At 37.5% G+C, this 27,576-nt stretch overlaps 1 protein-coding gene across 11 annotated transcripts in view; it reads right to left on the bottom strand.

Annotated features, from left to right (window-relative positions):
• Nucleotides 1–27,576, bottom strand: part of beta-Spec (spectrin beta chain) — a 53,117-nt gene that overhangs the window by 11,873 nt on the left and 13,668 nt on the right. For 9 of the 11 annotated variants that reach the window (XM_076396422.1, XM_076396417.1, XM_076396421.1 and 6 more), the window contains exons 2-3: nt 17,498–17,653; nt 49–5,944 (exon numbers count right to left, since the gene is read on the bottom strand). In XM_076396422.1, the coding sequence (XP_076252537.1) occupies nt 49–5,944; nt 17,498–17,627 (6,026 nt within the window). In that variant the 5' untranslated portion in view covers nt 17,628–17,653. Of the gene's footprint in view, nt 1–48; nt 5,945–13,195; nt 13,463–17,497; nt 17,654–22,198; nt 22,327–27,576 lie in introns of those variants that run through there. The other 2 variants (XM_076396419.1, XM_076396424.1) reach the window with 2 other exon arrangements.

Genomic DNA, 27,576 nt, shown 5'->3' with positions numbered 1-27,576 from the left:
AGTATTATTAAACCATTTCCGACAAAACCCGGAAATAATAGTCCTTACCTTTCTTCCCACCTTTGCTGAACACCCTGCCTGTGATTGTTCAAAGTGACCAGTTTCTCGGTGATCTCAGCGCTGGCATAGTGATTCCGGCTGAGCAATTCCTTGCCCAACGAAATGCACGACGTGAAGTTATCCTCGCGGGCATCGATCTCGGCCTTGAGGCTCTGGTGGTTGTTCATGAGTAATTCGACTCCGCTGACGTCGCGCGGCTTCTCGCTGGTGTTCATTTGTCTGATAACGTCGTCCATCCATTGCATCAACGTCCTGACCAGGTTGAAGAACTTGAACAGATCGCCGGTGTCGGCCAGTTTGCCTCGCCGTTGATCGCAAGCCAGCTGCAGATTGGCCCACGCCGACACGACCTCCTGTTCCCTGTTGGTGATCTCCTTGGCCTTGTCTCCGGCGTAGCTCGCCTGCAACTTGGCCGACTCTTCCTGAATCTGCTGTACCTGGCTCTGGAGCGTCTGCAGATCTTGCAAGAAGTTCTGGTGTTTCCTCTGGAGCGCGCTTACTGATCCGGCGTCGCGGCCCAACTCGTCGGACATGGCGACCTGTTTTTCCAGGATGCGGCTTAGAACGTCCTTGCAATCGTGGAAGAACTTGTGCAGTTCCCTGGAAGCTGCCAGCATTTGAGTTCGAGTCTCGATCAGTTCCAACAAGTCCTGCCAAGCCTCGTTTAGACCGTCCTTCCATTCGGCGATGGTGGCCGAGTCAGAATGGCCAGCGGCGATGAGCGAGTCGGCGATGTCGTTGACTCCGGCGACCCTTTCGCTTCCGATGGTCTCTGTGTCGTGCGCGAACTCCTTGAACCTCTCCCACAGCAGGGTAACGTGATCGTAATCCTGGCCGAGTTCGTGCGAAGATGCCACCACCTCCCGGTCTGCAATCCATTGTTCCAAGTCACCCACGTCCCTGTTGAGAAGGAACAACTGCAAGGCCTCGTCGAGTTTGGCGCGACGTTCTTGCGCCAGGTCCTTCAATCCAGCATATAGTTTATCGAGCTGAGATTGCTTTACAGCCACTTGTTCCGCCAATGGATGGCCCTCGGCGGAGAGAGCCTTAACGGTCTCGCCCAGACCTCGAATAGTATCCGCGTAGTCTTCCACGGCAGCTTCCAAACTTTCATGTTTCTTCATCAGGTTTCTGGCAGACGTTTCATCCTTTCCTCGGTCTTCAACCATCATGTAGAGTTCCTGTTCGCTCATCCAGCTCTCGGCTTCGTTGGCATCGAATAAATATTGCTGTGCTCTTTCGTTCCTCAACAAATGCTCTCTGCGCCTCTCGATGGCATCTTTAAGATCCTGCCAGGCCTTGTGTAATTGGTTGATTAAATGACCAAAGTCGGTGGCATCTTCGTGTCCTTCATCGATCAGCTTCTGTCCGTTATTACATACGGTATTGATGCGGGGCTCATGATTGTCTACCTCTGTTTGTAGAGACTGCGTCTTCTTCTGTAACGTGTTCACCTGGAATAGGTTATTGCCGTACTCGACGGACAAGGCCTGGGGCATCTTTTCGGCGATCCACAACAGCTCGTCTTCGATATCTCGCCTGAACTGCAGGGCTTCCTTCTTCTTCTCCAAGACCCGTTGGCGCTCGAGCAGCGGTTGTTTGATCAACTCGAAACGTTGCTCGACCTTCTGCTTCTTCGCCTTGATCTCATTGATGTCTTTATCGGGAGCGGCAGTCTCCAAGTGTTTGGTCTGCTTCTCCAGCTCGTCCACCTGTTTTGCCTTAACGGCCATCTGGGTCTCTATCATCTGTTGCTTTTGCATCAGGATGTTGACGGAAGCCAGGTCGGAGCCGGTGTCATCGCTTTCGATTTGTTTCTCGAGGTCGTTCATCCACGAGTCGATATCGTCACAGGTTTGGTGAATGAGTACTTCGCGGTTAGCGTCGAACAGGCGTTCGCCTTTCTCCTTCGTCGTCTGTTCCAACACGTCAAATTGGTCGGCTAGTTCTTCGATCTTGGGTTGGATCACGTTGGCATATTCGGGCTTCTCCTTGGCTAGTTCTTCCCCGGCCCGTTGCAGATTCAACAGGCGTTCCTTGTTAGCGCCGATTTCGGCCTCGAACGCTTGATGTCTGGTCCATTTAGAGTGGACGGTCTTTGCCGAGCGATAGGTCTCGTCCTGAGCGGTGATGTGTTTCTCTTGGATCCATTCGCCCAATTCGTCACAGTCTCTCAAGTATTGGTGCAGCTCCAACTGGTCGCGTAACCTCTCGAACAGTGCCTGAGCCTTCTCTTTGTTAGCCAGACGGCGCTCATCCAAATTGTCAGCGCGTTTACCGATCTTGTCCGAAGCGAAATGATTCTCGTCGCACAACCGTCGAGAGAATTCCACCACGCTGTTGATCTTGTCGTCGTTGGCCTCCATCGTCGCCAGGAAAGCTTCATGTCGTTTGAGAAGGTTCTCAGCTTGTTCAAGAGTGGTGGGGGACTCGTCCTTGCTGAGAGTGTGTTCTTGTTGGTTAAGAATGACCTCAGCCTGACGTGCATCGCGTTCTAACAGTTGCAAGCTCAACGACTGCGACAGCAAGTGCTGCCTGTTGTCCCACATGCGGTGGATCTCGTCCCAACCGTCCTTCAGTGCTTTTAGACGCTCTCTTAGGAACATGTATTGAGGATCGTCTTGTGTGCTGGGGTCTGCTGTGATCTTCTCTCCATATTCCATCATCTTAGTGTAGTCGTCACGGTAATTGTCAATTTCTTCTTTAATAGCCTGGTGTTGAGATAGCAATTTCTCCGCTTCAGACAATGAGGCGGGAGTGTCTTCTGATGCGATATCCGTCTGGGTCTTGGTGAGCCACGTCTGGAAGTGGTCCAGGTCGCGTAGGAACCTATGCAAGTCGCCGGCTTCTTCCAACTTGGCATCGCGTTCCTTCAACATCTGCGTCAGACGGTCCCAGATTACCTGGATTTGTACGATTCGTTCGCGGATAACGGCGGCTTCTTCGGGATGTTCTGCTTCGATGCTGTCAGCCTCCTTCTGCAGCGAGTTCAATTTGGCTTGAATGGCGGCCAGGTCGCGCTCCATGCCGGAAAGGCGTCGCTGCAGCGTCATGATACCGGTGAGGTCCATTTCCAAACTGTCGGTCTCCTGGAGGATACGGACCTTGTCCTCGATCCATGTAGTTGTCTCGCGGCATTCGATGTGGAAGGTCTGGACGCCGTGCGCGGAGTTCAATTCGTCGCGCTTAGCTTCGGCCTTTTCACGCAGCTCCGCCCATTTCTGGTTGAGCTGATTCTGACGAGCGGCGATCTGTTCCGAGTTGGGGTGTTCGACGTGGAGCAGCTGTCGCGCCAACTGGTTGACGACGGCGACGCGAGATGCGTTAGCGTTCATCTCCTTCTCGAATCCGTCATAGCGGTGTTTCATTATCTCCACGTCTTCAATGTCGCGGGCCGGAATCATCGTCTGCAGCATTCGGTCCTTCTCGCTGATCCACTGTTCGACGCCATCGCTCTCAGACAGGAGTTTGTACAAGGACAGGGCGTCGAGCAAGCGCTGCTTCCTCAGCTTAGCGATGTCTAATAATTCCTTGTAGCGTTTATCGATAGAGGCGAGTCTCTGAGATACTTCGGGGGAGTTGGCGACGTCCGTGCCTAAAGCGTCCGCTTGTTGGTGCAAGCTTTCGATGACGCTGACGTAGTTCTTCAATTCGTCGGTGACGTCTTTGTGTTTCTTCAACAGCGACTGGGCGTTTCCTTCGTCGCGACCAACGTCCTCGCTGGACACTAATCTCAGGGTGTCTAGCATCCAGATATCGATATCGTCAGCATCGGCGAACAGTTGGTGATAGTCTACCGCCTCTTCTAAGCATTTCCTGCGATATGCGGCTAGGTCTAACAAGTGTTTCCAAGCGTCCCGAATTTCTGTCAGCCGTTCTTGTATCTTCTCCGCTCCGAAGTGACCGGAAGCGATCAGCTCATCACCAACGCTGAGCGCAGACTCCAATTGTGGTTCGTGAGCGGACAGCTCGTTCTCTAATATCTTGTGCTTGCTCAACAGAAGATTGACGCTGGTGAGATCATGTCCGATATCGGAGGTAGACACAATCTGTTCCTTCTCCTTGATCCAGTTATCCTCGTCGGCCATGTCCCAGTAGAACTGCCACAGTTTCTTGCTTTCTTCCAGTCTTGATCGGCGTTCCACGGCCAATCGAGCAAGTTGAGCGTAAGCTTCCTGTAGTTGTTGTACGCGTTCCAGGACGAGTTGGGGATCGCACGGCCGGTATCCCTCCTCGTTGTCGACGTCCACGAATTTCTGACTTTGTTCCGCGACCGATTTCACCCGCTCGCCCAAAATGTTGATGTCGGCCTCGAGCAGACTGTGTTTCTGGAGCAGATCCTCCACTCCCATCAGGTGCTTGCCGTAGTCGTCGACCAGGAGACGCGCCTTCAATTCCTCCATGGCATCTAGGATGTGCAGCATCTCTTGGAAGTTCTGCTGCAGTTGGAGCGACAGGTCTAGTCTATTTCTACGGGCTCTTAACAATTCCAGGAGGTAATTCCAGAGGCGTAGCACGTTGTCCTTGCGCGCGTTGATCTTGTCCATGTCGTGGTACTTCTCGGCTTCCAGTTCGGCGGCGACGGACACCACCGCCTGGACGCGCTCCTCGTAGGCGAAAATGTCGGTCTCGATGGCCTCGTGTTTCTTAGCAGCGGCCTCGACGGCCGCCAGGTCCTGGCCGAAATTGTCCTGCGATACGAGTCGTTGGTTCTCGCTAAGCCAGGTCTCACGCATGCTGGCCTTGCGATTGAACCTGGCCGCGAGCTGTTCGAGTTTCTCCTGTCGGATAAGTTCCTCGCGCAGTGCCAGTTCACGCTCGTGTTCTGCCTTCTCCAAGCGTTCCCACGCCTTGTTGATGTCGGAAATCATTTTGCCCTCTTTCGGTGTGTAGGGGCGCTGATTGTTCGCCCTCATCTTCGACTGTAACGTGAACAGCAATATCTCCAGGTTGCCTTTCTCCACGAACTTCGGCGGTTTCTCCACGGTACGGTAGTTGTTAAACTGACCCAGCTGCTGTTGAACTCCGATTAAACTGTTGGCGAATTCCCGTTCGCCCAGAGCGGATATCGTAGCCTCGATCCACGCCAACAATTCACTGGTCAAACTCTCATATTCTCTGATCAGGCGGTCGTTCTCCATCGCGATGCCCACCACTTTACCGATACGTTTACCCTGAACGGTCTCCTGCTTCATCTTACTAAAGTAATGATAGTACGTGACAACATAGGTGATGATACTCTTTTCGTCCGGTTGATCGACGAACACGTCCTCGGCATCCAGCAGTTTCGTGAGCCCCAGTTTGTCCTCTGCCACGGTGAACGCGTTGTTTAAATTGTGAATGGGGTTCGACTTGGACAGTTTATCGAACTGGATCAGGTCGGGCCTGTGTTTGTGGATGAGGGCGTTGAACGCGAGACCGTCCCGCCACGACGTGGAGAAGTTGCGCACGTTCACGTTCTGATAACCGGCCGTCTTCATCTGGCACCATAGGAGGAGCGCGTCCTTCGCGGACTTGGTCTCCTGGTTGTCCGTCTCCTCGATTGTGATGTCTTGAATTTGGAAGCGCAGAATTATGGTCCAGATGAGACCGAGGGACAGGCGGGGGTTGCCGTCGACGATGTCGTGCGAGCCCATGTTCTCCAAGTGGACCCGTTGCTCTTTGAGGAACTGTAACGCCTTTTCGACGTTTTCCAGGCAGTGAATGCGCATTTTGCCTTTGGTGGGGCGAGGCAGGCGTTCGCCCGACAGCACCTCCAGCAGTTTGATTAGGTTCTTGCCGTCGCGCAAATCGGTGTAGAGATCCGTGATGCGGGAGTTGACCCGCACCAGGTGTGAGTTTACCCATTTCTGGAAGGTTTTCTTTTGGACGCTCTCTCGCTCGTCTGCAAATAAAGATATCAAATTTTACGATCTCATTATTTAACTTGGTTGCTTATCTTTAACTAGAACACATTATACATCATACATTCATTATTGATAAAAAATAATCAAGGTTTACCGTACGCTTTCATGGTATTGAGTCTTAAATAGTATATCAATAATTAAAATTCACGAGAACCCCAAATAAGTCACGTTAATGTAGCAAAAACGATCCTGGTTATGAAAACGGTGTCTTTATATTAAACAGAAAGGTGAGATGAGTGAAATATCTAGGCATAGGTGGTTGGTTTATATTAGAATATATATGAACCAGCAGTATCTTTGTATCGTTGTTCAACAAATCGCCACTTCTTTCCCTAAAATAAATTTAAAGTAAAATAAAATTGTTTCTTGTTTTAAACTCTTCGCATTTCATCACTGGCGCAGTGGGTAAGCTTCCGGGAAGAACATAAGGTTGTTTTTTTTATTAAATCAATTAACCGGAACAAAATTATTTATCAAGAAAATTTGACGTTGGATTAACAATCATTCCGCAATTACTCGAAGCATTCAAAGTTCCAGAGATGAAACTGTATGGTCACGAGGGGGATTGAAAATGCCCAACGACCTTAACCATAACCTATTACAATTAGAAAACACCTATTCTTTGAAAAATATCCCTAGTCTGTGGATTCCTGGCACAATAATCGCAGTTAAGGATGTTAGGCCACCAAAGGTGGACTGAAATTGTTGTAAACTAACATAGTCTATTTGAATTTGGACAGAAATTTGCAAAAACACTACGGCCACTAAAACTTGAGAAACCGTTCCATAAAGATGACTATGTGTTTATGTTAAAATTGAAAGGTGTATTTTGTGTGAGGCATATAAATTTTGTTTATATTAGAATAGATCTGAACCGGCAGCATATCCTTTCTTAAAATAATATAGTTTTAAGGTAAAATTCAGATTTTGAACACTTCACATTTCGTAACTTACGTCATTAAATTAGAGTGGAAATGTCCCTTGCTTATAAAGTACCAGATTTGTTTAAAAAAATTCAACATAAATGCATCAATTAACTCTAAAATACCGAGGTCTGCGAGTTCAGTTAGGCTGTTCCATTATTAACATTATTCTGTGAAAAAGCTTGTTGCATTTTTCTCGATAGACATTGTCAATTGCAACTAACGTTGGCAACGGAACACTTTAAGTATATAAATATCGAAATTGTAAAAACTAGTGACCTGTTGGTGTGCTAGTTGAAAAGTTGGCGTGAAAAAGACACAAATCGTTTGAAAACTTATGAAATACTTGAAAAATCCAGCAAAATATACCAAAATATATCCACAGCGTTGGTGGTCAAAACAGTTTTGAACCATTTACACAAAGCTGGCTACAAAAAAAATCGTTTATGAAACGCAATAAACAACTATAGAACTGAACCCCGAACAATTGAAATAAAATGGTCTGAAGTTAATAAAGGAGATGTTGCCACCGATTATGGCAACATTCGATCGCACACTTTACGGTGTCATCAAAAATTGCAAAAGATTGACAAAGTATATCTGATTCATTTTTTTAAATCAGACACCACAGGAATTTTTCATCGTACCTCTAATAAAAAAAGCGTATTTCTTTAAAATAAATCTACTTTAGAGCAAACTTTAAAAATAAGTTGATTATTCATGGAGTCTCCGATAAGTTTTTGCTGTTTTCTTACTAATATTTACCAGTGTAAAGTGTGGGTAACTTACGATACTAACGCATCTATAACTAAACATAATATCTCTGAAATGTAAACATTTTTATACTGTTAAACATGCCGAGTTTTGTACTAAAAATAGAACATTTGCAGGAATTTTACTGTACCACTTTTTAGAAATTAGCAGTCTAACCACGCCCAATTCTTGATGAAAGCTTATACAGATTATATTATATTAATCAGTGGATATTTTAATGGAAAAAAGCTAATATAAAATTAAATTGAATAATATATTATTAAAAATATGTCTATTAATGCTTTATTAGTTGCAATTTTTCTTATTTCTCAGGCGTTGGATGCGAATCATAAATTAATACATTTTTCACAATAAGATAATTCCTGCTTCGATAGACCATGCATTGATTGGAACAACTGATAGTTGGACGCATACACATATTTCAAATATAGCGAATGAGTTAGGACTTCTTGATAGGCCTTACGACAGATGGAAAACATCTTTGAATTAAACATTGTTTTGTTACTATGTTGTTTCTTCTACGCATGTTTTAAAAGAGCATCTATTATACTCAGTATTATATTTCAAGTACCGTATTACCGTATTATACTCAGTACCGTATTTCAAGATGAACAACCATCGTATTCACCAGACATTGCCGCCTTCCTATCCTCAGATTCTATAAATGTCACATCGTCACGTGATTACCAAAAATTCAATCATCCATTATCAGCACAGAGCAAAGGGGTTTAGAAAAAATGGAAACAAGTACCAAGCAAAACCAGTTAGCACTGGACAATAGTTTCAATATTTATCTTAAACATTTTTTAAATAATTCATTCATTATCACAAAAAAATAGCGTGAACTCAAATAGTTTTAAAATAAAAACTAAACTCTAGCCACAATTTATACAATGACAAATAACATTAACCACAGTAATAATCCGTTGTAGTGACTGCAAATCGAAAAATAATTCCCACAAATAAAATAACGGTCTCATTTAATAACAATTCAATTCAATTACGTATATTTAGCTGCAAGTATTTCTTCACTACACGGGAAAATAAAACAATGACCAAATTAAATTGTTCCTAAATTATAAATAATGGCGTTTATGTAATAACTATAATAACCACTATTAAGAGCTTCAGCTTTTCTTATGCTTTTTCAATGATCTGATCCAAAGAGAATTTGCGTCATACATGATATTACGTTGGATCTAGTAAAAAGAAGAAGTTTTCTTTAAAAAATCTTTTTTTTTATTCCAATAGGTGACTTGTATATTTTACTTTTTGTTTCATAAAGGTGAAAAGGCAAGCCAGGCAAATAGTGATTGGTCAGAAGCTCTAGAAGTTTGGTATTGTAGTACAGTATCGTGAAATTCAAATGCCCCAATTTTCTGATAATAGAAAGTATACTATGAAAGAGAGGCATAATGTCATTCTTCAAAATGGCAATAAGTTATTGACCAAACCGACGCAGATTTCATCTAAATCGCATCATTTGATGATGATAAAATGAAAACAATCCATTTGTTTCATTTTTTAAAATATTTGGTTTAAACCTAGATATATAACTGTTTTAATAGATACGGTAAGAAGACTCGAGATAAACTAAACATATTTAAATTATTGATTTACAGCCTTTGAAAAATAGAAAGCAAAGTATGGCAAATGAACAGATCCGTGAAGGTCTTGTCAAAAAGCCACGTGACTTGTAGAAGCCACCAACTATTATTTCTAAATACATCATTTAATTGTTTGGTACTGGTGTAATATCGACTTAAAAAAGTTTTATTCAAGCATATCATTCCTGGAAATCTTCGAGAAAAAGTTTTTAAATAAAGATTACAAGTTACAAGGCAGACTTCAGCCACAAGAAATCTCCAATTTTATCTTAACAAAGTCGAATTGTGGTTGAAAACGCGGCGTATCAAAGCAAATGAGACAAAATCTACCCATGTGACAATCGCCCTTTGTAGAAGAACATGTCCCCCGGTAAAATTGAATAATCATGAACTTCCGCACGCAGACAACGTTAAATATATGGAAATGCATTTCGATCAACGTTTGACATGCAAAAAATATATAGTTACAAAACCAAATGTATTGGCTGATAGGGCGTAAATCTAAATTATCATTAGATAATAAGGTTTTGCTGTATAAGTCAATACTTAAGCCCATTTGGACCTACGATATTGAACTGTGGGGTACTACTAGCAAATCTAACATAGATATCCTCCAGAGGTTCCAGAATAAAGTGTTGCGAGTCATCGTCGATGCCCCATATTACGTGTCCAACAAACTGATTCAGAGTGATATCCCCATAGAACCCATAACGAGTGTGATTCGAAGTACTCTGAAAGACTATTAGTGCATCCCAATGCAATTGCCACACAGTTAAATATGCATGATGATAGTGAAGTGCGTAGGCTCACACGCAAACTGCCATACGAACTGATTAATAGATATATAGAGTGAGATTTAATAATCTCTAGAATAGGCTAGAATAAGTTAGGATATACTTTAAAATAAGTTAGAATAGTATCTAGAATAAGATTTAGATTATAAGTTGTACAGTAGATCACTTACTGAAGTGATCTACTACATGTCAGGATAGTTATATTATATAACTTAAATCATATAATAATTCTTATTGCCCAAGGGCAGATTGTTGACGTTCTAGGAGATTAATAAAAAAAAACAAGGCAGACTTCGATCAGAATTAAAAATAAACTATAAAAGTAATATTTATTTGTAATAAATAAGTACCATAAATATATATATATATATATATATATATATATATATATATATATATATATATATATATATATATATATATATATATATATATATATTCTGATTAAATTGGTGTCTACATTATGAAATTCTGTATTTATCTTGAAGGTTTCTAATACAGGCCTGTAGCCCATATTCTGACACCCTAGTTTTTAATAGTATCGTATTAATGATGCTCTAAATGATGTGAAGTTAAAACATGTTATAATCTATAAGTTTATTCTTCTGCACGTGTGCTACTGTATGCCACGCATATTAATTATTAAAGGAGTAAATAAAAGTATCCGTGATAACGTTTATTTACCGAGAAAAAAAAACATTGTTCTATTTAACATTCAAATATAACAGTTGCCATGATAACTGTAGCGAATTATAAGTGCAATTAAAACGCTTCGATTCCAAGCCTCTGCTGTAACTTTGCAATAAAAGTATAATAGAAAATATATAGAAACACTCTTCCGTTAAAATACGATGTTGTTAAGTAAGTTAATATTTTTATATGTAAATATAAAAAGTAAAGTGCCACCAAAAATTATTGTTTGCTTGTATACTTATAGTGAAAAAATTGTGTTGATTTTTATATGGACATATTACTAAATTTAGGAAGATAGTCATACATACAAGAAAAGCCTACAACAATTTAAATATAGTATTAGTTGAGATTTGATGAAATCGGACTGATGCAGAAAGAAGGAAAATCGAAGTTAGTTTCGAAAGTCGAAATAAATTTTAAAAATAATTTTCTTCAAGTAAATGAAAAGGAAAAACAAACAGTGAAAGCGAAAGTTACTAACAAAAAGATTAACTGCTTGGTGGGTCAGGAATTTATACAGTTTTATGACCTATTAAAAACCACTGAATATGTCCGGAAATCAAGCAAAGTTGTTTTGCCCAACGTTAGTCACATGTTTCTAAATTGAGTGAAACTCCTCCAGATTGTACTAAGACTGTGAATTTTGAGATATTCGCGTCAACGTTTCGTTTTTATGATTTATTTTTTATTATTATATATTACTTGATTGAAATGTTTTTAGTTTAAGAAGATGTCAAATTACCAACTAACAACATACTATTTACGGAAAATTAGTATTATTTAAAATAATGGTAAATATATTCAACGATAAAATATGGTATGAGTTATAACTTTCAACATGGTTGAACAACGCTCTCATTTATATGAAGATGCTTTGATGAAAATGATGATGATAAACAAAAAAAGCCTTTCCAAATTAAATATCTTACGACTAAAATTCCAGAAAGTCGGAAAGAGGACTATCTTGACAACGACATTTCCCCGAAATTAATATAAACTTTCTATTAGGTGCTTGCATCTACTTTGATATCATCACTCATCACTGATATCTATTGAACATGCGAAATATCAATATAAATAACATAAACTAATTCTCTAACACTAAGTTTAAATTCTCTACAGTCTTCCATTTAGTTTATTAAGTAATTCAGTGTATAGAGACGCTAAACATAGACGCCCAAAATTGCATTTTAGACATTCATTAGATTTGTCTGTTTCATTCGAAGAAATCTGCTACCGAAGCTCTCCGTTATAAACCAAATGTCGGTTTTGATTCAACGATTTAAAAGTGGCAGTTTTGATGTGAATTACAACAAACGACCTTGAGAGTCAAAAAAGAAAATAATAACAAAAGTCTTGGACGAAAAGCCAGCTCATATTATCAAATAACTGTCAGACACCTTAGTAGTTGATGAATGGGATGTCCACTGTGCCCATGGGATGTGTAAAGGTCCAAAAGGAGAGTAAATGGCTACCATACAAATTGAATGAAAATGCCATATCTGTTTTCTGTGACTTTCTGTGTCCTCAAAAAGTCGGGGGTTACTTGAAACCGATACTATAGATGTTTATCGACGTCAATTGCACAAGTTCAACCACACATTGTTGCAAAAAGACTAGAAACAGTGTAACAAAGCCACCTTATATAACAGCGTTCGGTCATATATTACAAAAGTTGTGAAGAATACGCTGTTGCAAATCAGATAGGAATTTCTCCCTAGTCACTAGGCACACAATTTCGAAATACTGAGGAAGCGTGAAAATGGATTGTTGCCAAATCATCATTCTTCCGATATGGTATCGCCATATTGCTAGAAAAATGGGAAAACATTGCAGAAAATGATGGCAAATATTTTGAGTAATATATACTGTACCAATAATTCTCAATAAATTCCCTTTTAAAGTGAAAAACGAAGCGAAGATTACATGCAATCACCTAACAGAACCTTATCCACTATATTCACTTTCTTTAGCTATCGCTTGTTTCAATCAATAACGCATATTCTATCTGCACAGTGCAGGGTTCGGCAGAAAGAGGTAGACTTTTAACATGCTGACGTTTTGGTTTTCTCTTCAAGTGCTTTTGGGAATACCTGAGTAAGATTTTGCACTACGCTGTGCACTGTATCTATCAGTTCTTGGGCTCTTTTGATCTTGATTATTTTGTTTTTCTTTAGGCTAAATTCCCATCAGATACTTTAAAAATGGATCGCTGAATCGAAAATGTCGATAATACCGATATGAAATTACTTGATGAGCAAAATCAATTTACGTTATTTTAAAATTCCTACATCTAAAACATTAATTCGCGCTATACGAGCGATAAGAACCCCCCTCCTTCCGCTCTACCACTGAAATATTTCTCCGGCAAATTTGACCTTCGCAACTGATAAGAATTTTTTTATTAATTCGAGAGCGACATTAACTAGAATACACACCTCTCAGTTCTAAAACGAACTTGTCGAAATAACGGTAGTCATCGCCGGTATCCAACAGTTTCCTTTCCACTATTTCCATTTTCGTTCGATTCTCGACGCGAAGTAGGTGAATATCGATGTGGAGGACACTGTTCCCGAACTCACTGCTCCAAACTAACGCGGTATGGATGGTCGACAATAGGCTGGCAAACGTTCCAAAACACGACTGAGGCAGGAAGTGTTTTGGTTTGCGATAAAGTCTGGTTTTACAACTGATAATGAGATTGTAGTGGGATCACCGTTGTGAGAGTTTACGAAAAAAGACCCGGTAAATAACATTTAAACAATACCCGGATCTAATGAGTTAACGATGTTTGCGGAGTTACAAAAACTCCCGAAGCCTTTTCAATCAACCCTTATCACAGAATCGCTTAAAATGAAATATCGTATTGTAGATAAACGATTCTGTTTATGGTCAGGTCTGAATTATAAGGCAAATATTTGCTACTGATATCCTTTATAATGATATTGTACAAACAATTCGTGAAATCAGGAAAAAAAACAGATATATTAAGGTAAGGAATTACTTGCGGTTCAGAAAATATTTATTGGTTACATTATGAGATTCCATTTGACATTTCCAACTGAATGTTTCACCTTTATAACCATAACCTTCCTCATTTGACGTGGATTCTCAAGACAAGACTGTATCCCTCAACTAACTTTGATTTTTGGCGGTGAAGCCTCATCTTTGGCTGGCCTTGAAACGTTGGTATATCGAATTTTACATCTTAGAATAACAGTCTACAAAATACCTAAAAATATTATCCCAGATGTTGCAAACGTGCGGGGTGTCAGCAACAACGACCAGTAAACGATAACGAAGATCTGGCAACCCCGAGACGTTGATTCCGGACATCGTTAAAGGGTACTTGGGTATCATTGAGCCACTGACCCCGTTCAGGTAACACTATTACAACAACAATTCAAGTAATCTCATGTAATCAAAACTATTTTATTTCATCTTACCTCCATTCATCGAGCCATAACAACCCCAAAATTACATTGTTATTTATCGTGAGATATGTAAGAAGTATTATATAGATTTTAGTATGACTAGCATCAATATAATATTGCATGAATATTTAGTTGTGGAAAAAAAATGTTCACACTGAATCCAGGATCATTTTAACAAAAGCTCAAAAATATGCTCGTGTCAATTGATGTAAAGAAATGGTCAAGAAATCAATCGTCATGCATTAAAACCTGTTTATAATATCTACACAGTTGACTAATCTTGAATCTATGGATCTAAACAAAACAGCAATCCACTGTATGGGTCTTCCAAGATCAGCCAAATCCGATTAAAGTTTCTTCGCCATTTGTTTACCAGAAGTGCTTCGTGAAATATGAAAAAATGAAGCGGTAACGAAAGATCATTCTTCATCAAGACAACGCAAGCATATCGGAGGGTCGAAGGTGGGTACAAATGACAAAAATGATTTTGATAAATATAACAAACTACATATTGGAATCGGTGAAAACTTACAGATAAACGTTTTTAACCAGACGTTGCTGATCAAGAATTGTTTCGAACGACGCCATATATTCTATGTAAGCAATGCCTCTATTTTTATAAAGATTCCAAATAGAATAGAAATTAAAATGGAAGACAGTTAAAGATAATACGTTAAATCACCGAATTAAGAGGATTACCTTATGCCTGGCTGGTTGTTCGGTTGGTTTCCAGTTGTTGATTCATCAACTTTTGGTTCCTCGTCTAATTATTTAAACGCTTGAAATGAAACTATCTTAGCTGTTTAGAACATCATTTCACATCAACTGGAACACAATCCAGTTCAGTAGCAGCATTGTATTTCTAAACTATTTTTATATTAATTAAAATAACTTCAATATAGATGAGAATATTCGCTATTTATTTAATCTACAACAATTAATAAAAATAACAGATAGTTTATAATCGATAGCGTTATATTATTGAATCATAAGTTCGAGTAATACTAAAAGTAAATATTTTTAGGCAGACTTAGAAAACAAAAAAAAAATAGAATAATGTAACATTTACTTAATAAAGTAAATACGTTATTTTATTAAAAAAGGAATTTCTGAGTATGAAATAAAAAAAAAACTCATCATTCCTCAGTAAACAACAGTAAGAAACATTATCACTCGATTAATGAAAAATGGAAGTGAAAACGTGAAAACTAACAAATACCAATGGACGAATATCAGTCATTTGAACAGATCAAAAATCATAGACGTGCTGGTCTCAATGATGGTGATGGCATCTCTCGTAAATGATGCTAAATAGAATTTTACAAGAGTCATACCCACCGGAAAAGCGATTCATCAGCATATGGCACCACCAAACAATGGATATTTCTGTCTTAAAGTAACCCTATAGTCAATTGAAAGTCTATGACAAGGCAAACTTTGGTTATCAGTCTACATTGTTCCTGAGTTAGAGCAGAGAGAATTAAATAAATGTTGAATAAACATCAAAGAGAAAACTGTACAAGCTTGATAACACCATACCAAATATGAAGAATATAAAAAAGTGATTTATACCTTCTTGAAGGAAAGAAATTTATGTCATCGTAGATCTAAGTTATGCAAACGTAAGAGATAAAATGAATAGATAAATAGTTCTGATAAACATTTATCAATTTTAAATAAAGGGTACTGCACACAGTATTATCAAACATTCTCAGATATCTAGATTAAAGGTTTGGCATGTGATAAAATCCTAGAAATCACGCACTTATAGCTACTATTCTGATGCTTCAGCTTTAGGGCAAGCAATCCATTACAAGCTGCTACAAATATAAGCGTTGCTCGTCTTCAAATCTTGGTTGCCATGTCTATTAAATGGACGATTTGGCTTCTTGACGTCACTATCGATACGATGCTTTTTATCAAGAAGATTAATTAATCTCTATCGATACAACCTCTGTAAGTTTAGCTGATAATCACACATTTCATACAATAAAAACTCCAAGAATCAATTATGACCAATGCATTTAAAATATGTCTACTTCTCCATGAAAACTCCAAACTAAATATTACGTTATTAATCAAATAATTAATGAAGGTGTGACATGGGTTAAGATAAACAGGGAGTGGACAAAATAACATGAATACCTGACATATATACAATATTTATTTATTAATAAAGTACTGAGACACCATTTGCTTTTAAACCAACTGCAGTTCTTCGAAGGATATATCGTAGAGTGTATTAATAATAGTTTGCAACGGAATGTTCTACCATTCAATGACGTTGGAGATGGAAATCTAATTATCACTTTCTGTTCTGAAACTCGCTCATAACGGTTCAATTATGTTGAGCTCTGGCAGTTGTGCTAACTTGGGGGAGATATTTGATGATATTCTGATGTTTCTCAAACCAAAACTGGCCCCTTTTGAGTTGTGTGTACCTATAGCATTGCCACTTTGGAATAAGATACTGTTTGGCAGCAATACGCATGAGAAATATGCAATGTCTATGGAGAAGTGCAGATATTCAACCACAGTAATCCGGCCAGTGATGTGAATGAGAGGACCACTATTTCACTCGTAAACTTGAGCTTCCTCCGCACTGTTTTTGCCAAAACAGCAATACTCGAGAGACTGCTGAGTTCTGTTGTTACTTTTGCCGCGGTAGTTTTACCCACAATCCTTAATGTTCGTCGGTCTCTGGCATTTAACTTTGGGATTCGCCCACTATTCCTTATCTTCGTGTTCATATTATTTTGTCTATCCACTGTAGCTCACAACTTTAACAAAAGTTTTATTTAAGCTTTCGAAATAGGAAACAGGAAACAAAATAACATGATGTTATATCAACTAAATACTGTGAATGATTGCACTTGTTGAGTTTTTTGTCAAGATTGAATTGTTTTGTAATCAACTGAATCATAATGTGGTAAAATAATTTAATAATAGGCTTATCTCTTAAGTCAGAGTCATATAATTTTCATAGCACTAGCTCTTGAATATCGTTTGTCGTAAATGATTATACGGTTTTGTATTAGATTTTAGTAACAAGGTATTTTAAACGCAATATTAGAAATATTTTTTCAAAATAACTAATAATTACATTTAATAAAGCTATTTTAAACGAAAAAACCCTTTATAACTCAGTATCACACCCATTAAATGAATATATTAATGAAAAATACTATAGTATTAACATTTCTAACTGAACCGTTAATTCAACATTCTCTCAACTACATAAATACATCAATTAGCGTCAAGAATACATATGTACAATTCATAATTGGCTTAAAAGGAAGTTTTTACCTGCTAGGGCTTTTATCCTCGACCTTTCGAAAAGCCTGGAAGACGAATTTCCTCCATCATATTCATAATCTTCTTCTATCTGTTGTTGTAAGGTGGGGTCCCACCTTACTATGCTTATATCCGTCGTCATTTTTTCTTACCAGCTAAGCTGGCGATCTGAAACAAGTACAAGAACCATGTTAAATTTTCGAACGTTTGCTTGAGATAATTTTGAATCGAAATTGTTGTTATGTAAGACACGAACGATGCAAGACAATCATATTAATTATAAAGCATATTAAAATCTTTCGAATACATTAGAACAACATCTTCACGAAAATCTATTTTGATTTTTAGACTGCAAGGACATCCGAAACAATAATATTTATATAAAGCGCCCATCAAATGTAAATAAAGGCAAAAAATAATTTCTCCATCAAGGTCGATGTTCTCAGGCTACATAAACAGAGGCGAACGTCGCATCTACATGTTCCAATAGTCGAAGGCGACGCTCGTCTGTTTTTTTTAATCCGCAGAGCGGGGATACGAGAGGGGCGCTCAAATTCCCAACTCCTACGCCAAATTTACCGTATCGTGTTCATTGACGATGCCAGAGCGGGTCCTCTATCATTTTTATTTATATTTATACCCAGAAAACTAAAAATAAGGATGTCGGAGGTCAAACAACAACCGATCGATATACCTCGAGCATTTTCAACGTCTTCTTTGTTGAATTGTTACGAAATTTGAGCGATTGCATAAAAAAAACACTGAAACTAATTACCAGAGCACTTTATCATAAATTTCCGGAACAGAACGGAATATATGTCAAGCGGCTGACATTCCCCTTGATTAATTGCTTGTGGGTGGCGTCATCTGCCGAGTTAATTCACAAATAAACTGTTAAAAAATAAGTTTAATGTTCAATCCTCTAGTTTGAAATTAAAAAAGATTGAATTTCTGAACTGAAACTATTGAATTTCAATAAACATGGATCATTGAACTATTTTAATTAATTTTTGTCTTAATATAGATTCTTAGTAACGCCAAATATATGGATCCAGAATTAATTTTGAAGGATTTATAACAGCTGTCTTAAGATACCATATTGCATCGGCACTTTTTGTAACCATATTCAGTTAGAATTCTAAACTAGGTTTATTTTTTATTACTTTCTACATTTTTTAAAATATAATAGAAATACAAATATGTTAATTTATGTACCAACAAACACCATTTTAAAACTTTTTTTGCTTAGTTTAACTTTCCAATCTGTCAATTATAAAGCATATCTGAAATTATGGGGTGTAAATATGAGGTTGGACAAAAACATCAAATCAGACTAGTTCCTCGATTAATTAGCACCAATGTGTATCACTACGTAACCAACGAAGATGACCTCGTAATTAAATAGTTCTACGAAGTGACCCAAGATTTCGCCTTAAAACGTGAAATAAGATTACTAAATCACAGCAAACAATTCAACTACTGGACAACGCACTGGAAATCAGAAGCTGACCAAACCACAAACACTGTTTGATCTGGGTTTAGTCTTAATTTTAGCTTAAGCAGTCTAATTTTAATTTGGGAAATACAAACTGACCTAGTTATCCCCCACTCGTCTTGTATATTGATGAAGTAGAACAGAACAATAGTAATAAATTAATTTGTAGTTCACTAGGTTAGTCGGAACTCTTTCAAGATAAGAAACTGGATACTCAAATGCAACCAAATTTTGACCATTGAGAAAAAAACAGTTGGTATACAAGTGACAGAGTGATCCTAATACGTACACTAAGCCACATATTAAAATCCGTAGAAACTTACAGATAAACCTTTAAATGACTTATATTGCACCTGCTGAATCACTAGATATTGCCTGTTGTGATCAATAGTTGTTTCAAGCGACGCCACATAGTCTATATAAGGAGTATCTCTATTTTTTATAAACATTCCAACTACAATATAAATTAAAATGAAAAGACAATAAAAGACAGATAATAAAAATGCCTTTAAAATCATTCGATTATGACTATCAACCAGCTTTAATCAAACCAGCATTTTAAATTCGTAACATGACAATCGTTAAGATTATTGAATTTATGTTAAACGTAAAAATTGTGTTATTATGGCGAAGGATCCTATATAATGAAAAAAAACTTTTCAGAAATGCGCAGAAACAAACAAACGTTATTTCCTGTAATAACTGCCAAGAAACAGCGAACCAAAACTTTCAAAGCCTCCTCGTTTTCAACATAGCTATATTATATCGTCGCTCTCGCAGACATTTACAGGGATCTATATTGCGTGATGGACATACCGGCGCCGCTTTGACCGCCAAGTCTGTTGTCCCGATTTTCATTGGCATTCTCGCTCCGCCAGCCAAAAGGACTTTTTTTATTATAGCACCACACCCGCGAGACACCCCCCCACAAGCTATATTCGTCATACAACAATTATTCGATCGATATATATATCAAGTTTCTGTGGAAACTTAGAGAAAAACCTAAAATATTTTCTTGCATCGCCAAAATACATCTGCCAATGTAATAAACATTTTAGAATCACTTTTCTCCAAAAATTGTTTATATTTTTTATAATTATAGTTTACCTTCTGTGTTAAAAAAATATAAGAAATAAGGAAAAAATAATTAAAGCTTACTTGATATAGATTGTTTAATTGGGTTCAGTTTTCGATAATATATTTATATATAATATTCTCGAAATTATCTTTCTTTTGCCATTTATTCGCATTGGAATAATAAACAATACAAAAATTATATTTAAATGAAAAATGTAATTAATAAAGATACAATAGTGCTACAATAAGACATTAATATTAGCTAAGAGCTAAGTAAAATTTCTACAAAATGAATACAAAATAATGTTGTTAAGCCAATAAAATTAAAATCATACGCATACAAAATAAATATGGCATCATATTTTGACCCCATGAAACAGATATTCCTTCGAATAAAATCAATATTATTGTTATCTAGAAATTACCATAACCTTAAAAGTTTTTTAGTTGGAATTCAGGGAATTTAAATTAAAATTGTGCATTCTAATGTCCACGTCATCACAAAACTGGTGCACCGACAAAACAGGCAACAAAGAAATACATAGTAACGTGAAATATTACGAAGAAAGCCTGCAAGTTGAACATTGGACCCAAAGCTTATATTGGGTGGATTTAATTAAAATAATATATTAAAGAAGCCCTAATAATGCGAGAATATAACATTAAATATAACATTCATTAGAAGTATTCACGACCTTAAACATTTTATTGGAATTGAAAGTATCTAAACTGTTAATATAATTTTATTTCGAATCATCACATAATATCTAGAACATCAAAGAATATACAGGACAACAATGAAATGTACAGCAGTATGAAATATAAAAAAAATTGACCAATATAACATCGCATATTTACTTCGGTATTCGGACCTTTATTATATTTAACCCAATTTGGAGTATTGCCACAGTGGTTTATGACTCTATTTCCTAAATATTTTGATGGATTTTTGCATTAATTGTTGATGAGGCGAACACCAGCTTTTGACATATCTTCATCAAAGTAGGCAAATGGCATCAAATAGAAACACTGGCCAATAGAAGTCTCCGCAATGGCTTATATCACAATTTTCCGGTCCTAGTTCATAATGATCGATCATTTCGCGACTAGTATGACTCAATGCGCCCAAATCAGCAATGCAGCTGACCCAAATCCAGATCGTCAAATACCGATAACAAATTACTTAGCAGGTATAAATCTACCGTAATGTTATTGACATAATGCTTAAAAGTACATCAAATAGTCACCCATTCAAATCCCAAAGCTGACAGTGCTATTTATGTACATAAAGTCTAAGATTCGCATTCGCAAAGGTTCACCAGCAACCATATTTTTTCTGTCAACGTCAATTTAGACAGTGTTTTTAAGGGTTTCAACAAGCACTTTAAGAATAAACTAATAAATATTCTATACACTAGAAATAAACGCAATTAATCAGATCAATTCAGAAAAAACTAATTTTAATTGAGCGGCTGTACCAACAAAATCACATGCAGTATTTCGAACACCAATCATCATCCCAAAGGAAAATGACTTAAATCACGTGATGGAAGGCACACCACATAATCAATCCTTTAGGACGGCGTCTATACTAGTATATGTGTCCTTGCAACTTTAAATCCCAAAATTGACAGCGCTATTTGTCCGAAAAGGTTCAAAACTGCAACTAATTCTTTCAACATTTCATACGCCTCTGAAGTGTTGTCAATGATTTCAACAAGTACTTTAAAAAAAAGCTAACTAATTTAAGAAATAAAATTAATATTGATAATGGGGATTCTAACTCTAGAAAGTGTTTCTTTCATCAAACCGAGAAAATCATTAAAATCGAGAAAAAAACTAATCCTGATTACTCAACTAGACCCAAGCAAAGTCATACGCACTATTCCGGAGTTGAATACCAATCATCACCGCAATAATAAAAAAAAGTGATTTAGTTCATCGAATAAAAAACAATGACCTGAAAGAAATCACCGTGAAGAAAAGGTGATTTAGCAGGTACTCGAACCGTGGATCGTCACGGCATACAAAACGATACGGGGACGCGTCAATCGAACCGTCCGGTGCCGACAGTAACGATCATGGCTTTGGCAGAGAGGCTGATATGATAAGAACACACGCACTGGCTTAATTAAAATCACCTTAAAATTACATGCCGGCGAAGATGAGGGTGAGTCGACGAACAATCAGCTGGAGGAAACGGCGAGATCTCCCTCCAGACAATGGGGGGATTCCGTGATGACTGTGGAACCAGAAAGTGTGTCTCGCTGAAACTGACCGAGAGCGGACGCGGAACCGACGCACGAGTGGGAACGAGACGGAGAACGCCAGCAGGTCGGCAGCGACGGAGGCGGTGGTGGGGAGAGCGCGCGGATCGATAGTCCTGGTGTCCTGGCTGGCGGCGTCGGTCTGTCCGCCTGCCAAAGAGGAATTGCGGCTGTTTTGTTACCAGTGAATGTCGCTTGATGACCTAACTAGTATCGATTCGGTTAGGAGGCGATCATAGGTCGATTTTTTGCCGGTCTTTGTGATGACTATCTCAACCTTCATCACCATGTGTTAGTATCACTATCTTGATGAAGATAAAAGACAGCCAGTAATTAAAAAAATCAAGGATGTATATCAAGTTAGATTATTCGTTCAATGATAGAGAAATTAAGTTCATAAAAAAAACAACAATGTACGTACAGTGGTTAGACAACTGTTGAATTTTGACAATTCTGGCAAGGCTTGGGGTATTTTGGTACTTAATTTTGAAGGTTTTTTATATTTTGGAACTTAATTGTAAAGATTTTTAAAATATCAATATGTATATTGTAAAAAAAAATTTCGATGGCTGACGCCCCTAGTGTACAGTATATTCAGTGAAAAACTTTAAAATGTTATAAATATTATTTAAGTTGTGCAGTGGCCAAGGATAGTCCGATAGTCGTCTTATGGGGAAGTCACTCGTCAGTCGGTAGGCTCAATGCCGAGAACCGTGGTTGGGAGCCTACGTTAAGCAGTATATCCAGTTCATATAAACCCTATTTGGTATAAAGGAAACTTTCAAATATAACAAAAGAAAATACAAAAGTTGTATTGGAACTAGTTCTTTAACAAAACGTTTTAATTTTGAACAGGTTTTATTTTTTGTATTAAATATCCTCCAAATGTTTTACAGCTATTTTTTTACACGCTTTATTAACTGAAAGTATAAAATGCACCAATTATTTTTTAAATGAAAATAGACTTCGTCACCGAAAAGAACATTTTCCTATAAAGCTTGCACTAATTGAAATTTTTCTAGATGGAAATACAATTTTGGATTGGCTAAGAGAAACGTCTACTCGGAGTATGTAAAATGTTATTTCCAATCATATCATTTTCGATGATTCGGTAAGCGGATTAAACATTCGATGGAACTTTTGTTATTCATTTTTCACGTAAATTAACAGCAAAGTGAAGAAAGTTATAACTTTCACAGTTAAAAAGGCGAATAGACAAGTAAGAATTTAAAATGGAATCATTCAACAAGAAAAACAGCTGAGAAAACTGAAAAGTGTAAAGAATAACGTCCAAGATACATAGAAATCCATTAAACAAGTAACTGAGTAACTCAATGAAGTGAATGTGTTAAGGAACATTTTAAGTAATTTAAAGAAAATACTATTGGATAAATCGGAATTTCCATAAACCTAGATCATTTATTCGGATTTCATTACATACTTTATTTATAATTTATTTCTTCGAATAATCCAATTCATACCAACAATATTTTTTCAAAAGAGGATCTATAATCTAAGTTAGAGTGGTGTATCTTGGAAAGTGATATAATACATTTTTCACAAACAAATCACAGTTTATACGTTAAAATTGTTCATTATTATAAATTATTTATACATTAACATACTGACTTGATTCAGGAAATTGGTGAAAAAATGCAGTATTAACCAATAATTCAATACTGTCGATTACAGAGCTAATAATGTCAAGGACACAATGTATTCAGTGATGACCGAAAATGTTAAGGAGGATGTGCGAACTTAACACGTCAATATCCCAATAAGGATTGATGACGATATGTCAAAAATCAGTCGAATGAAGCTAGTAGGTTCGAAAATAGTAATTGAAAGTACACGACTGAAACAGTCGATAGTAAAAAGTAGTCAATTATTAAACAGTCGACAGTTCCCAACTAGATTGTCGATAGTTCTCCAGAAGAAACTGACATGATACAACAACGGCGCATTTCAGCGTCACGTGTCCGTGTCATCAATCGAGAAAAAAAATATTCCAAAATTATCACTCGACGACTAGTACGCTAGGCCGCCTAATTGACTAGAGCCAATTGATTGGGGAACAAGGTCAGGTCAAATGACTGGATCTCGCGGCCGCTGGTACCATTCATGAATCGCGTCACGTCGTAGGCGGTTCGGTTCACGTACTATATTTAAAAATGGCTCAACGAGGAAAAAGAACGACAAATTGGCCGTTTACGCTCCGACCATTACCGGCCCACGAGAAGAGCATTAAACGGTTCCGATTTAAGCGGCGTTAAATCGTTAGCTTAAACAAGACGAAAATATGTTGTCCCGATAGTTTTCAAGTTAATTCGAAACATTAATAACCATGGAAGTCTCTTTAAAATGCTATAATTAGGCGGCGCCATTAATAATTAGAGAGTCGCACAATGAAAATAGTTTTAGTTATATATGAACCATTAGCAACATTTAAAATTCCATTAATAGATGGCGCTATTACGTCTAGCATTTGGCGGACTGGAAAGAAACATGCAAAATGTAGTCTTTGAGTGGTTCGTTCTACGCATGCGCATATATATAATCTATGCTAATTTGTTATAAATGATGTAAATATTTGATAAAATTTATTTAAAAAAAACTCTAGTCATTTATTTGTGATAGAGTATCTATTTGTATATTTATTGGTAATAATAAATTATGCATATAAATATGTAAATTCATTCCAGAAATATTTGTTAGTAAAACTATACATTACTAGTACAATATTCATTGAAAATTGTAATTAAAATAAAAATATGAATAAAAATGATAATATATTTTAGATGACAATATCTACAAAATTATCAAAATTTATCTACAAGATACATTTGAGCTCACAGGTGGTGTGAAAACAAACCAAATGAGAGGAAATACGTCAATATGTGAATATACCATATTTGACATTAATTTTGTCTTGTTTCGTTTATTTTGGATCGTAGGTTAATTTGGCATCGGTACATCTGGACTAAACGTAAACAACTTGACAACAGGCTCCGTTAGTGTGAATTGGTTAACAGGTCGATACTTCCTTTAAGCAATGACAACAAAATGATCCATGGTCGATCTGCATATACGACATTCAATTATGGGACACAGCAATAAATTCTTTTTATATAACATCTTTATTAGATACGCTTAGTACAATCTTAATTATAAATTAATTTATTACTACATTTCTTTACACAAGCAAGACGAGTGACGAGAGAATACATCAATATGTATTCCTCAATTATAAAATTATAATAACTTATAGCTATAGTTTATGCTAAGTTCGTATGGTTTGGTTTGCTTCAATCTTCTGAAATCCGTCGCGCTGTCTAGCAGTTGTATTACTTCCACGTTAGTATGATTTAGTAATCTTCTCTCGTGTTTCAAGGCGAAATCTTGGATAACTTCGCAAATCCACTTGATTTCCAGTTCTTCGTTGGTTACGTATCGATAAGCATTGGTAGTCAATCGAAGAACCTTGTTTTGACAACGTTGGATGACTAGTTGATTGGAATTTTTAGTGCGACCTCATATTTGTACCCATAGGTCCAAATTGGCTTTATAATTGTCTTATAAATCAATCTTTTCGGTTTTAGATCAAGTTGGGAGTATCTTCCAATTAACCAGTAGAGTTGTTTTATTTTGGTTCTAATGTGTTTATCTATTTGTCTAACATGATGTTACATCAATAAATTGAAAAATATAACTATTAGAATGCTTTCAGTGCAAGGTTTTAAGAAACCCGCTCAATATTCATCAAAGCAGGAGCAACGATTATATGTAACCGGAACTTGGTGTGCGGATACCAAAACAGGAAATAATACATTATAGCGCAGAGAATCAGAGGAGACTTGACCAACATATAAACGAGCTAGCATTGGCGGTGAGTGGAATAGGACAACAGCAAGTGAAGTTCAATACAACATCCCCCGTCTTAGGAATACATTAATGTAGAGGCATTGAAGTTCTCTAATTAAAAAGATACAATAACAAACAATTTAAAAGATGGACAACATTGTGGCTTATTGCAGAAACAGATTGAACTTCTCACTACCTCAATTAAAAGCCTATATGTATATTATTTTAAGCTACCAGGTGTACCGGAAAGTCATTACCGGTTATTTTTTCGAAAAAAAACTACGCAATTTTCAAAAAAGTGAAAAATTAATTTATTTAAAGTTTTGATCTTTTGATTCTATACATCTTGCGCAGCTCTCAGAAAATTTATGGATGCCATCCCAAAAAAACGGCTGTCCTTGTTGCAAAATCATTCATCCAGCCATTTTCTAACTTCTTCGAAATTGGGAAAGTGATGCACTGCAAGCGCGTGTCCCATTGATTCGAAAAGTTGATAGTCGGACGTGGTAAGGTCTTGAGAGTACGGCGGGTGCGATAATATGCTTTCAACACTTCCTTGACAGGTTTTGCTTTACGAGACGATGCGTTATCGTGATGTCAAATCATTTTACCGTGTCTTCGGGCCCTTTCTGGACGTTTCTCGATGAATGCATGATTCAAATTGATCATTTATTGTTAGTAGCGTTCACTATTAACTGTTTCACCAGGTTCCAACATTTCGTCAAACACCACGCCACTCTGGTCCCGCTAAATACAGAGCATTGTCGTGTGACAAAAACGATTTGGCCTTGGAGACGATCGACCGGCTTCGCCAGGTGATAACCATGATTTTTTGCGCTTAGGGTTTTCAAAATAAATCCACTATTCATCACCCGTCACTATTTGATACAGAAATGATTTCCGATAATTTCTCTGAAGCAGCATTTCACAGACGATTTTTCGATTTTCCATTTTCCTGTCAATTATCGTGGCACATATCTTTTTATTTTCGCCAGTGCTCGCAATCGGTCGATTGTTTTTGAGTTTGAGTGGGGACTTTTTTTCTTTGTCTTGCATTTTCATTTCATTCATTTCTTTGAATTTTCAAAACCACGCCTCACACGTTTTTAAGGTTCGAGAATGCCCACCGTAAGTTTCTACCAGCAAACGATGACTTTCAGCGCCTTTTTTCTTTTGATTAAATAAGTAATAGTGCACGTTTTCAGGCACGAAACTTGGCATTTTCAAAGAGGTATGACGTTCTTTTCGCAAAATATAACCATAGAGTAATAGAGATGCAACTCAATAGGGGACTCTAAGTTTTGCCTTGCCCAACATCCAGAGGGAGCCATAATGGGCCATTCAAGTAACTTGATTAGTCAATTTAAATCTCTATTATAGGCACCTGTAAG

The sequence above is a fragment of the Rhynchophorus ferrugineus genome, unplaced genomic scaffold (assembly GCF_030347505.1).
Source record: "Rhynchophorus ferrugineus isolate W39M unplaced genomic scaffold, kcgeb_rfMv2 rfM2, whole genome shotgun sequence".
Taxonomy (NCBI): domain Eukaryota; kingdom Metazoa; phylum Arthropoda; class Insecta; order Coleoptera; family Curculionidae; genus Rhynchophorus; species Rhynchophorus ferrugineus.
Note: the sequence above shows the minus strand (reverse complement) of the source record. Positions and strands in the feature narration are given on the sequence as shown.